The sequence below is a fragment of the Diadema setosum genome, chromosome 2, assembly GCF_964275005.1.
Source record: "Diadema setosum chromosome 2, eeDiaSeto1, whole genome shotgun sequence".
NCBI lineage: Eukaryota > Metazoa > Echinodermata > Echinoidea > Diadematoida > Diadematidae > Diadema > Diadema setosum.
This window is the reverse complement of record NC_092686.1, coordinates 34,213,817-34,226,962: the sequence shown is the minus strand read 5'-3', so window position 1 is coordinate 34,226,962 and position 13,146 is coordinate 34,213,817. Positions and strand designations below refer to the sequence as shown.

At 38.7% G+C, this 13,146-nt stretch overlaps 1 protein-coding gene across 1 annotated transcript in view; it reads left to right on the top strand.

Annotated features, from left to right (window-relative positions):
- LOC140244375 (calcium-dependent secretion activator 1-like) overlaps positions 1–13,146 on the top strand; it is a 69,997-nt gene that overhangs the window by 27,916 nt on the left and 28,935 nt on the right. The window contains exons 8-15 of the mRNA XM_072324016.1: positions 14–122; positions 1,261–1,464; positions 2,179–2,315; positions 2,973–3,160; positions 3,708–3,809; positions 4,336–4,399; positions 4,954–5,077; positions 6,426–6,452. Of these exons, the coding sequence (XP_072180117.1) occupies positions 14–122; positions 1,261–1,464; positions 2,179–2,315; positions 2,973–3,160; positions 3,708–3,809; positions 4,336–4,399; positions 4,954–5,077; positions 6,426–6,452 (955 nt within the window). The remainder of the gene's footprint in view (positions 1–13; positions 123–1,260; positions 1,465–2,178; positions 2,316–2,972; positions 3,161–3,707; positions 3,810–4,335; positions 4,400–4,953; positions 5,078–6,425; positions 6,453–13,146) is intronic.

Sequence of the window (13,146 nt, the reverse complement as noted above, 5' to 3'; positions counted from 1 at the left end):
CACACCCACACAGGTCAGCCAGTACACATTTGCCATGTGCAGCTACAGGGAGAAGAAAGCAGATCCCCATGAAATGATGCAGCTGGACGGCTACACGGTGGACTACACGGACGCGCTACCCGGTACGTTCCGTCCCTTGCAGTGAGGTGCACGAAAAAGGATGAGTGCAGTCACCACATAAAATCGCTATTGAATACTCTGTGCACACTTATCCGGTTTGCTTCACAATGATACCCTTGACCCGTTGAAGACGGACTGATTTTCCTATAGCATGCATTTCCAATTCACCCCAGCCAGAAAATACTAAGCACTAGTCTTCAATGGGTGAAAGGGCATGTTTGATAAAGTCCATACAACCCCATGCACAAGCATATCATGGTACATACATAGGACACACATACATATATAGGGTTTCATGGATTTCATATTGCAACATACTTGTATTCTGTAAATATTGAACCCATTCCTGTTCCCTTCACTGTCATTCAAAATTCAGATTTCAGTTGTCATATATCCAGTTTGTGAGTTGATTCTACATCCAATATACATTTGTTGATCAAAGCCGATTCCCTTGAGTCTTTCTGCAAGAATATTTGTCATCATTGAGCATAATTTACTATATTCATATCTTCTGTAGATGACATGCAAACTTTGATTGTTTGAGGCCAGATGAGGACATTTGTTCTGCTAAATAAAACACAAAAGTATATTGGCGTTTACAATAACAGCCAGGCAGCCTTGAAAGAATCCTGTGCTTGTATTAGGTTGCCCCTTCATGAAAATACTGTACTTCACAATTGCAACATAATTTACATTTTTTTTTTTTTTGTGAAGTCTCTTTACAGCCAAAAAAAAAAGAAAAAGAAAGAAAGAAAGATAAGATAAAATGGTGGATACTAATTCTAAGCATTCTGAAGCTGTCTAGGATCATAATGAACATCTGAAAAACAGATTGAAATAAAATCTCAGTGTTTGCCATACTTTGTCTTGGCTAGGCCCAGTGCCAAGCTTCCATTAATGCTTTGGTATTGATGTGATTTTGATTATGACACCTTCTAAAAAATGCATGCTCAGCATATCAAATGTATGCTTACATGCTCACACTGCCCCACCCAGCCTTCCAAAGAGGAGTTACCATAGCAACAAAGCACCACAGTGGAGGATTACCCAATGGGTCATGCATGGTCTGTCTCTTCCCCCCCCCCCTTTTCTTTCTTTTCTTCTCTTGTCTCTTCAATGTGGCCTCTGTCTCTTTTCAAGAATTAGAATGCCAGGGAGGCCGGTTCTTCTTCAGTGCAGTAAAAGAGGGCGACAGCATCGTGTTTGCGTGCGACGAGGAGGTGGACCGCCAGTTCTGGGTGCAAGCCATCTACCGAGCGACGGGGCAGTCGCACAAGCCCGTCCCTCCTACCCAGCTGGCGGGAGGCAAGGGTTCAAATGCCATCATCTCCAGGCAGCAAGGCGGTAAGCTTTTCTTTCTCTTCCTCCTTCCATGTTGTTCCTGTTTTCTTCTCTTTATTTCCTTCTTGTTCCTCCTGCATGCCTTTTTCTTTTGGATGTTCTCCTCTGCTTGTCTTTGTGGGTTTTTTTTGTGTTGTTGTTGTTTTCTATTTTTCCTCCCCTTTACCTCTCATACACCTCCATCTGTATAATTTTTCTCTTCTTCATCTATTTCTTTCTCCTCCCTTTCCTCTTTCTACTGCTTTCCCCTCTATTCTTCTATTTCTCCTCTTTTTTCAATGTTTTTTTGTCTATTCTTCTGTCAATTATACTTTCCTAGTTGGCATCCTTAGATGCCATTGTACTAACCCACACTGTTACTATTATAACACTCCTTTATGAAGTTCAGGGGTTTTTTTTTAATCAGTGGATTTATTTTTTCTGTCCCACTTACTGAGTCACTGCTTTGAGATTTCATCCTATTTATGCCTTATAATCAGTAATTACCCAATGTCAGAATTTGTGTTTTCTTTGAACAAAAAACAACAAATTAATATGAAGATACACATGTTTTCTTTCTTTGTAACTCTCTCAAGTATACAGAATCAGACTTCCGTAGTGTTACACACATTTTTCCCCTAGCAGAGATCTTTGTGGTTCATGTCAAGTTGTGTGATGTATTTGATTCATTCATTCATTCAGTCAGTCATTCATTCATTCATTCATTCATACACACAGATGCTGACCGAGCCAGAAAGCACGGGATGGATGAGTTCATACACAGCGACCCGTGCAAGTTTGAGCATGCCTCTCTCTTTGAGACTCTCCAGGAGCTCACTCTTGACCACAGGCTCAACGATTCTTACTCCTGTCTTGTGAGTCTAATTTCATCCACTGTTCATTTCTCTTCCTTGCTAGATCTCAGGCTTTCTTTTGTGTGTTTCTTCTTTTTTTTTTTACTTTAACCAGATGAACTTCTTCATTTTGTGTCTCAGAACCTTTCAAACATGTACTACAGTTATCAGTAAAAGTATGCACTTCACTTATATCCATTATTCTATTCTTTGTGAACATATGATAGTAAGGTAATTTCCAGGAGCCTTCAGAAAGAAAAAAAATGTGTGACTGATATTTGAGAATGTTGCACTAATATTCCTTTTTTTTAAACTCAACATTTCACACAATTTGTCATCACAGTCAGAACAGCCTATGAACATACAACCGACCTGGTAGCAGTTTGCTTCCTTTGCCAGCTTAAAAAAATAGTGACAGATTGAGAATTTGCCCCAAATCATGTTTGTTTATGTTCAGTTCATCCATGATCTATTAGGGAGCCATGTTTTGACTGTTAAGTTATGATTTCAACACAATTTATTCTATGCTGTTCTTGCCATAAGCATTAAACCCATAATGGTGCTGTTGCTTTTATTCTGTTTTAGCATGTAAAGAGATATAAAACTCATACCTATTCTGTAAGTCTGGTCATAATCATATTGACTCATGACCTGGGTCTGTCATTCCTTCCTCTTCAGGGCTGGTTTAGTCCCGGCCAGATCTTCGTGCTGGATGAGTATTGTGCCAGGTACGGCGTCAGGGGTTGCCACAGACACCTATGCTACCTGAACAACCTGCTGGACCGGGCTGAGAAGAACACCAAGATCGACCCAACTCTCATCCACTACAGCTTTGCCTTTTGCGCATCGCATGTGCATGGCAACAGGTGAGGAGTGACTAGAAGCATTTTGAAAGTTTCCCCACCCTGTAAACAGACTGTAAAATAGAGCGGGAAAAAAAATACAAGGAGGAACGTTCTCTTTGAGATGTTTCCACTCTCTGCCACAGTTCTTCCAACATTTTTTTTTTAGTTGAAGGCTTACATAAGGTTAGGATGTACATGGAACTAACTGTTAAATGAAATAAAGAGACTTCATTTTCTTTCTTTTTTTCTTTAAAATGAACTATTAGACCTTCTTTCTTCATTCTCTTGATTTTAGAACTACCTTGCAAGTACTGCATTCCCACTTTACACATGAGTATTCGAACAATGCATAACTTGTGTTTCGAATTTTTCTGTTTGAAATATGCATTGTACTCTGCTCATTAGTATTTTTGCATGTAGGCACTGGTGTTACTTTCTTTCTGATTTCCAAGTCCTTGCCAAGTAACAGCACTAATGAGTGCACAGGCATTTGAACTATTATTTCTCTGTTTTTTAATATGGAAGATCAATATTTCCAGTCCTCCGATGATTTTGTTTCTACCTCCAGGCCGGATGGAATAGGAACGGTGACCATCGAAGAGAGGGACAAGTTTGAAGAGATCAAAGAGCGACTCAGGATCCTGCTGGAGCACCAAATCACAGAGTTCAGGTAAAACAGCAAACTGGTTCAGTCAAACCTGTATACAGTGACCACTCCAATCCAGACATAGTGGTCTTTGTAGACAGTTGGACTTTACAGACAAGTCAGTGACAATTAGAATTTATCACTAAGTTGTCACATATCACTTGATTGAGGTGTATGTGGGTGAAACTGTCAGTGCAGCAGGAAAACCAGAAACTCGCTGCTTCACGATATTCCATCATACTGGAGCCTGAAGGAGAAAGCTGTTTCTTTTATTCTGGCAGGTATTAGTGCAGACTCTGTATAGGTGTACCCTCTGGAATTTCTATTACTGTTCTGGTAGTGGATACCCCATCATTAGGGTTTGTGGAATCTACGAGCAAATGTGTCTCTGGAGTTCCAGTTGCCACATTAGGCACATGATAATACTATTAAGCTGGTGAGGAGGGACTGATTTTGCTGTATCACGCATTTCCCATAGACACCTGCCCGAGTATTCTTGGGACACTTCTTCAACGGGTTAACTTAACTTGTTTTCCCTTTCAATCCACAGGTACTGCTTCCCCTTTGGTCGTCCTGAAGGGGCACTAAAGGCAACACTTTCACTTCTTGAAAGAGTAAGTTTTAACAGCAATCATCATTAACCCTAAAATGATGGGGGGGGGGGGGGGTGAATCAACCCCCCTTGACATTTTCCATTTTCTTTCATTACCTACTTTGTTACTTTTTGAGTATCATGCTTTTCTAGACAGGCTAGCATGAAATTGCTGGAGAAGTTGAGAAATCTTATGACATGAGTAACAGTAGCATGCATGTACACCACCTTGTATACTTTGGTTATTTTGTAACCTCAAGCAGCTCAAAAGTAAGATTGAGTTCCCAACCACAGTTTTTTGTTCTTTCTTCAACTGTTACACAATACCCAAGAGACCCATGACTTACAAGTCCATTCCCCTGCGATTTTATTAAACATGAACCAATCCTATGAATAACAGGAAATTTGGAAAAGCTTGAGTGCTGGACATCTCTCCCAGCGCCTAGATGACCATTTGGAGACAGCAAAATCAATTATGCAATCATCACACACAGTGCGTTTCGGGAATGCAGTAGGTTTGCGATTGGGATTTGAATTTTGTAAGTGATGCTGTGACGTTATGCGCTTTTCTCGCAGGTGCTAATGAAGGACATCGTGACACCCGTACCGCAGGAGGAAGTGCGTGCCACCATCAAGAACTGCCTCGAAGCCGCCGCCCTCGTCAATTATGAACGAGTGTCCGCCAACACCAAGATAGAAGGTAAAGATGGCTGTGAGATCAAGAAAAGATTAAAGTAACAAAATTATGTCTGTGAATATTTAAACCATAAAATCAATTCAATTCTGTAACACCCTCAATGATTCTATCTTGTTCATGAATCTTCCTTTGTGTGTAAATACTGGTCGCACAATGCCAAATAGTTGTCGTAGATGTTAATCAGACAGCATTTCACTCGATGCTAGTCTTTCCCCCTCCTCCAATTCAATTGCTTTCAAAATGCTCATCTTGTAGGAGAAAAAAAATATAAATTCAAATTTACCACTAACTGGTTCTCTTCAACTAATATTATGCTCCAAATTCCTTTGACAAAAAGCAGTCATATATGCTTTCACTGGTAAAGTACAGTGGCAGATCCAGAGGGGGACGCACCGGGCACGCGCCCCCTCTTTATTTTTTTGTTAAAACAGAAGAAATAAAAAGAAAAAAAATGGGGGGGGGGTGCGCTCCCTTTTCATTTTGTAAAGACGCCTCCCCTTTACGGAATTCCTGGATCTGCCCCTGAAGTATAAAGAGGGTTGCATCATGTAGGCTGGATATACGCTGTACATGTATGTACAATCAACACACTCAGCTGTCTGTACCACTGTAATGGATGAACAACTACGCATGGTAGTGAACTCTGAGAATGTGGCATGCGTAAAACTTTTAATGAAGGATGTATACAGTATAGCCTGTTTTTTCTCTTCTGTCACTGAAAACAAGTTGACTGCTGACATCATCATGACATCACAGTCATTGGTAGAAAATTTAGCGAGAATTTCAATGATTATTTGACTTGATTTCTACCCCTGTCATGAATTAGTCTATCGGATCAAATCAAATCAGATCAAACAAATGGGTTGAGAAGCAATTGAGTGTTTAATTTCTCATCACTGATAGCTCACGGGGTTCAAATGCTTTGCTGGAGATATATGTGATTAAAAAGATCCCTGCTCCCTATCTTGATATCTCGTACCTCTAAGATGGAAAATTAAGAGTAGATACACAGATCTGTCAGTACTTTTGTTAATCATGTGTTTTCACTCATGTTCCCTTCATTTTGCTCTCCTTTAATGTGGAAAAAAAAAGAAAAAAAATATCTTCAAATTTCAAAATTTATTTCTAAAGTACCAGTCCATCATCTTGTCTACTCGCACTCGTTCTTTCCTGCAATGTACATTGGCAGGTTGGGGAGTGTGTGTGTGTTATCACGATGCTCTGAGGGGCCTCTTGGTGATAACTAGTGGGCGTGTGGCATGGGATGACCGCAATGGTGTTGTTGCCATGGTAATGCATCATTCTCAAACCAATTTGTTCCTCCTCACTCTTTCTCTTTCTATCTCTCTAGTGGATGGCAAGGAGAGACCTGTCAAAGGTGAATGCCAACTGTGGATGTGACCTTGTGGCCTTGTGACCCCTTCCCCTGCCCCCCCCCCCCCCTTACTGTGTCCCAGTTTGTTGTCTTGTAGGAAGCCATGCACTGTTGAAAAGTGGAGTAATGACCTATTTCACTGAAACTTCCAGGTTTTTATGGGTACATCTTTGCGTCATTGCAAGTATATGGCCAAGTCAGAGATTTTGGCATGGAGAACTTTTCTTTGAATCAGAGACATTAATGTTTGTTTGTTTTTTTAACACAATATTTTCCTTTAAGAGACTTGCTTCTAAGAGAAGGAAAAATTCTCCTACTAACCTGTATTTACTCATTCATATCAATTTTTGGATATGGTACACACATCTGTTTGGTTTATCTTTGAAAATGGAAATTAAATGTGATATATTCACTGAGATATTTTCATATTTTACGTACACACAGACAGTCTTAATTATGATTTTGCAATTCAAGAGCAACTTCTCTGAATATTTTAATAGTACACACAGACAGTCTTAATAATAATTGTGCAATTCAAGAGCAACTTCTCTGAATATTTTACTAGATTTTTCTAAAGGATGGTATGATTACCTTCCTGTGCAAACACTGGTTTCAAATATTCTGATATTTAAATGGAAATGACACCCAGTTCACACTGTTTTCTAGTAGCTTCACCTCTCCCGAGTAATATGTGTTGCATTATTTGTTACATACATGTGTGTGTGTGTGCACAGTGATGCCATCTTGGTTGTATTTGTGATTTGATTGGCAGTTCAACCAAAGCTTTGTTTTAAAATTGCATCCTTTGCAGTATTTGTTTTGCTGCTATGCATGCTCATCAGAGTAAATGATGATAACAGTGTTGTCAATTTCTATCTTGTATTGTTGCTGTGCATTTTGAAAGTTTTTGTGACATTTTGTCGTTTATTTGCACATGGCAGTTATCACAAGATATTGACCATTTGCATATATCGCCAACTCAGTTGCCCTTGTTGGACAGTGTTTTTCTTTTTTATGATTTTATATGTTTAATCACTAGACATCTCTCACATGTGTTGGAAAATGGACCTCAAAAGAGCTGTACATCTGTATTATTCAAAGAAACATATCAGTGTGGTATAATATGTCCATTCCATCTGAAACATATCAGAGTACAGAAGGAATGATGTATGATAACCCTTCTGATGTAACAGTTTCCTAATCAGTGACCGATTCTGCGTAATTTGGAACCACCTACGGAAGCAAGAGGCAAAACTCTCTGTCCCTCGGATAGGACATAAAACGGAGGTCCTGTGTATGAGAGAGTAACAACTCATGCACGTAAAAGATCCCACTTCTTTCATTCATCGCAAAGAGCAGGGTGTTTAACCCGGTGAAGTGGTCCCACCTCACATCCAACTGGATCCCGTGGAAGACCAGCCTAACGTAACTGAATATGGATTATCCAGCCATCTTCTGAGATGGAAAATAAACAAACAAACGAACAAAGCCATGTGAATTCACATCCTATCAGCTTTATTTTGGGGTCATACTATGCCGAATTCTGCTCAAAGAAATAAACAAGCCAACAACAACTAATTTTTGAGTGGACGTCATTTCACTCAAATACTATCGTATGGCAGCATGGATAACATACAATTTGCCTCCCTGTGCTTTGACTTTCAGTTGCTAAATCAATACGTTGGGCCATGCTAAAGCAGATATAAAATTTACTTGAATTTGACAATCAATTCTTGAATCCCATGTTGAGCCAATGAAATGAAACGGAAGACCAGATTCTCTGGTTGGGAAGTTTGTATGAGGTATGAGTCACATATTAACATTTGTAATACAAATTTATTAGGCATTTCACATTCTGTAGCAAGGGAAAGATGACACTGAAGTATAAGGAGACCTGTGTCCGTTCGCATTAAAAAAAAAAAAAGAAAAAAGGAAATAAAGAAGAATAGACCCCCTTACTAGCAACTTACAGAAATTGTATGTTATTACAAGTGCTTTAAAAATATCCAGGAATCTTGAAAGCTGGTACCATTTATCAGTTCTTCTATACGGCAGTGTACCGACTGAGCTATAGAAAGCCCTGGTACAGTGTTTGTTCCAGAAACCGGAATTAAATGTTCCTAATCAGTGACCAGTTCTACATACGTAATTCAGAAGCACCCACGGAAGCCATGTGAATTCACATCCTATCGACTTTATTTCTGGGTCATGCCATGCTGAATTCTGCACAAAAGAAAAAACAAACAAACTAATGTTTGAGTGGACATCATTTCACTCAAATACTATCGTATGGCAGCATGGATAACATACAAGTTCCCTCCCTGTACTTTGACTTTCAATTGCCGAATCAACATGTTGGGCCATGTTAAAGCAGATATAGAATATGACACTGAAGTATAAGGAGACCTGTGTCCGTTCGCATAAAAAAAAAAGAAAAAAGGAAATAAAGAAGAATAGACCCCCTTACTAGCAACTTACTGAAATTGTATGTTATTACAAGTGCTTTAAAGATATCCAGAAATCTTGAAAGCTGGTACCATTTATCAGTTCTTCTTACGGCAGTGTACAGACTGAGCTATAGAAAGCCCTGGTACAGTGTTTGTTCCAGAAACCGGAATTAAATGTTCCTAATCAGTGACCAGTTCTCCATAATTCAGAAGCACCCACGGAAGCCATGTGAATTCACATCCTATCGACTTTATTTCTGGGTCATGCCATGCTGAATTCTGCTTAAAAAAACCCCCCAAAACAACAACAACAACAACTAATTTTTAAGTGGACGTCATTTCACTCCAATACTGTCGTAAGGCAGCGTGGATAACATGCAGTTTGCCTGTCTGCGCTTTGACTTTCAATTGCTGAATCAACATGTTGGGCCATGCTAAAACAGATTTAAAATTTGCTTGAATTTGACAATCGATTCTTGAATCCCATGTTGAGCCAATGAAATGAAAAGGAAGACCAGATTCTCTGGTTGGGAAGTTTGTATGAGGTATGAGTCACATATTTGCATTTTAGATACACATTTATTAGGCATTTTACATTCTGTAGGAAGCGGAAGATGACATTAAAGTATAAGAAGACCTGTGTCCATTTGCATTGGAAAAAAAAAAAAAGGAAAGAAAAAAAGAACAGAAAAAACCTTATAAGGAAACAGTGTTGTCAATTTCTATCTTGTATTGTTGCTGTGCATTTTGAAAGTTTTTGTGACATTTTGTCGTTTATTTGCACATGGCAGTTATCACAAGATATTGACCATTTGCATATATCGCCAACTCAGTTGCCCTTGTTGGACAGTGTTTTTCTTTTTTATGATTTTATATGTTTAATCACTAGACATCTCTCACATGTGTTTGAAAATGGACCTCAAAAGAGCTGTACATCTGTATTATTCAAAGAAACATATCAGTGTGGTATAATATGTCCATTCCATCTGAAACATATCAGAGTACAGAAGGAACGATGTATGATAACCCTTCTGATGTAACAGTTTCCTAATCAGTGACCGATTCTGCATAATTTGGAACCACCTACGGAAGCAAGAGGCAAAACTCTCTGTCCCTCGGATAGGACATAAAATGGAGGTCCTGTGTATGAGAGAGTAACAACTCATGCACGTAAAAGATCCCACTTCTTTCATTCATCGCAAAGAGCAGGGTGTTTAACCCGGTGAAGTGGTCCCACCTCACATCCAACTGGATCCCGTGGAAGACCAGCCTAACGTATTACTGAATATGGGTTATCCAGCCATCTTCTGAGATGGAAAATAAACAAACAAACAAACGAAGCCATGTGAATTCACATCCTATCAGCTTTATTTTGGGGTCATACTATGCCGAATTCTGCTCAAAGAAATAAACAAGCCAACAACAACTAATTTTTGAGTGGACGTCATTTCACTCAAATACTATCGTATGGCAGCATGGATAACATACAATTTGCCTCCCTGTGCTTTGACTTTCAGTTGCTAAATCAATACGTTGGGCCATGCTAAAGCAGATATAAAATTTGCTTGAATTTGACAATCAATTCTTGAATCCCATGTTGAGCCAATGAAATGAAACGGAAGACCAGATTCTGTGGTTGGGAAGTTTGTATGAGGTATGAGTCACATATTAACATTTGTAATACAAATTTATTAGGCATTTCACATTCTGTAGCAAGGGAAAGATGACACTGAAGTATAAGGAGACCTGTGTCCGTTCGCATTAAAAAAAAAAAAAAGGAAATAAACAAGAATAGACCCCCTTACTAGCAACTTACAGAAATTGTATGTTATTACAAGTGCTTTAAAGATATCCAGGAATCTTGAAAGCTGGTACCATTTATCAGTTCTTCTATACGGCAGTGTACGGACTGAGCTACAAAGCCCTGGTACAGTGTTTGTTCCAGAAACCGGAATTAAATGTTCCTAATCAGTGACCAGTTCTACATACGTAATTAAGAAGCACCCACGGAAGCCATGTGAATTCACATCCTATCGACTTTATTTCTGGGTCATGCCATGCTGAATTCTGCTCAAAAGAAAAAACAAACAAACTAATGTTTGAGTGGACATCATTTCACTCAAATACTATCGTATGGCAGCATGGATAACATACAAGTTCCCTCCCTGTACTTTGACTTTCAATTGCTGAATCAACACGTTGGGCCATGTTAAAGCAGATATAAAATTTGCTTGAATTTGACAATCAATTCTTGAATCCCATGTTGAGCCAATGAAATGAAACGGAAGACCAGATTCTCTGGTTGGGAAGTTTGTATGAGGTATGAGTCACATATTAACATTTGTAATACAAATTTATTAGGCATTTCACATTCTGTAGCAAGGGAAAGATGACACTGAAGTATAAGGAGACCTGTGTCCGTTCGCATTAAAAAAAAAAGAAAAAAGGAAATAAAGAAGAATAGACCCCCTTACTAGCAACTTACAGAAATTGTATGTTATTACAAGTGCTTTAAAGATATCCAGAAATCTTGAAAGCTGGTACCATTTATCAGTTCTTCTTACGGCAGTGTACCATCTGAGCTATAGAAAGCCCTGGTACAGTGTTTGTTCCAGAAACCGGAATTAAATGTTCCTAATCAGTGACCAGTTCTGCATACGTAATTCAGAAGCACCCACGGAAGCCATGTGAATTCACATCCTGTCGACTTTATTTCTGGGTCATGCCATGCTGAATTCTGCACAAAAGAAAAAACAAACAAACTAATGTTTGAGTGGACATCATTTCACTCAAATACTATCGTATGGCAGCATGGATAACATACAAGTTCCCTCCCTGTACTTTGACTTTCAATTGCTGAATCAACACGTTGGGCCATGTTAAAGCAGATATAGAATTTGCTTGAATTTGACAATCAATTCTTGAATCCCATGTTGAGCTAATGAAATGAAACGGAAGACCAGATTCTCTGGTTGGGAAGTTTGTATGAGGTATGAGTCACATATTAACATTTGTAATACAAATTTATTAGGCATTTCACATTCTGTAGCAAGGGAAAGATGACACTGAAGTATAAGGAGACCTGTGTCCGTTCGCATTAAAAAAAAAAGAAAAAAGGAAATAAAGAAGAATAGACCCCCTTACTAGCAACTTACTGAAATTGTATCTTATTACAAGTGCTTTAAAGATATCCAGAAATCTTGAAAGCTGGTACCATTTATCAGTTCTTCTTACGGCAGTGTACCGACTGAGCTATAGAACGCCCTGGTACAGTGTTTGTTCCAGAAACCGGAATTAAATGTTCCTAATCAGTGACCAGTTCTACATAATTCAGAAGCACCCACGGAAGCCATGTGAATTCACATCCTATCGACTTTATTTCTGGGTCATGCCATGCTGAATTCTGCTTAAAAAAAAAAACCCAAAACAACAACAACAACAACAACAACTAATTTTTAAGTGGACGTCATTTCACTCCAATACTGTCGTAAGGCAGCGTGGATAACATGCAGTTTGCCTGTCTGCTCTTTGACTTTCAATTGCTGAATCAACATGTTGGGCCATGCTAAAACAGATTTAAAATTTGCTTGAATTTGACAATCGATTCTTGAATCCCATGTTGAGCCAATGAAATGAAAAGGAAGACCAGATTCTCTGGTTGGGAAGTTTGTATGAGGTATGAGTCACATATTTGCATTTTAGATACACATTTATTAGGCATTTTACATTCTGTAGGAAGCGGAAGATGACATTAAAGTATAAGAAGACCTGTGTCCATTTGCATTGAAAAAAAAGGAAAGAAAAAAAGAACAGAAAAAACCTTATAAGGAACTAAAAGAACTTGCATGTTATTATGACTACTATGAAAAGTACCAAAACATCTTGAAAGATGGTGAGCTGTTGTAAGAATATTAATACCATTTATCAGTTATTCTTACAGCAATGTCCTGTTGAATTGTCATGCTAATATTCTAACTCATAATATAACATGCAACTGTTACATGCTTACTAATACTGGATGCAAATGATTGTTCGACTAAACCCATTGGCCCGAATTCACAAAGGTGGTACAAATGAAACCATGGTTTAAACCATGGACAAAAACCATGGAGCGCCAAGTGTCGCATGGAATATTTCGTCACGAAATCAGTCATTTCGTCAATGAAATTATTATTTTTGTAACAAAATGTTAACATTTTGTAACTAAATGAACATTTCGTCCACGGAATGATAATTTCGTTAACGAAACC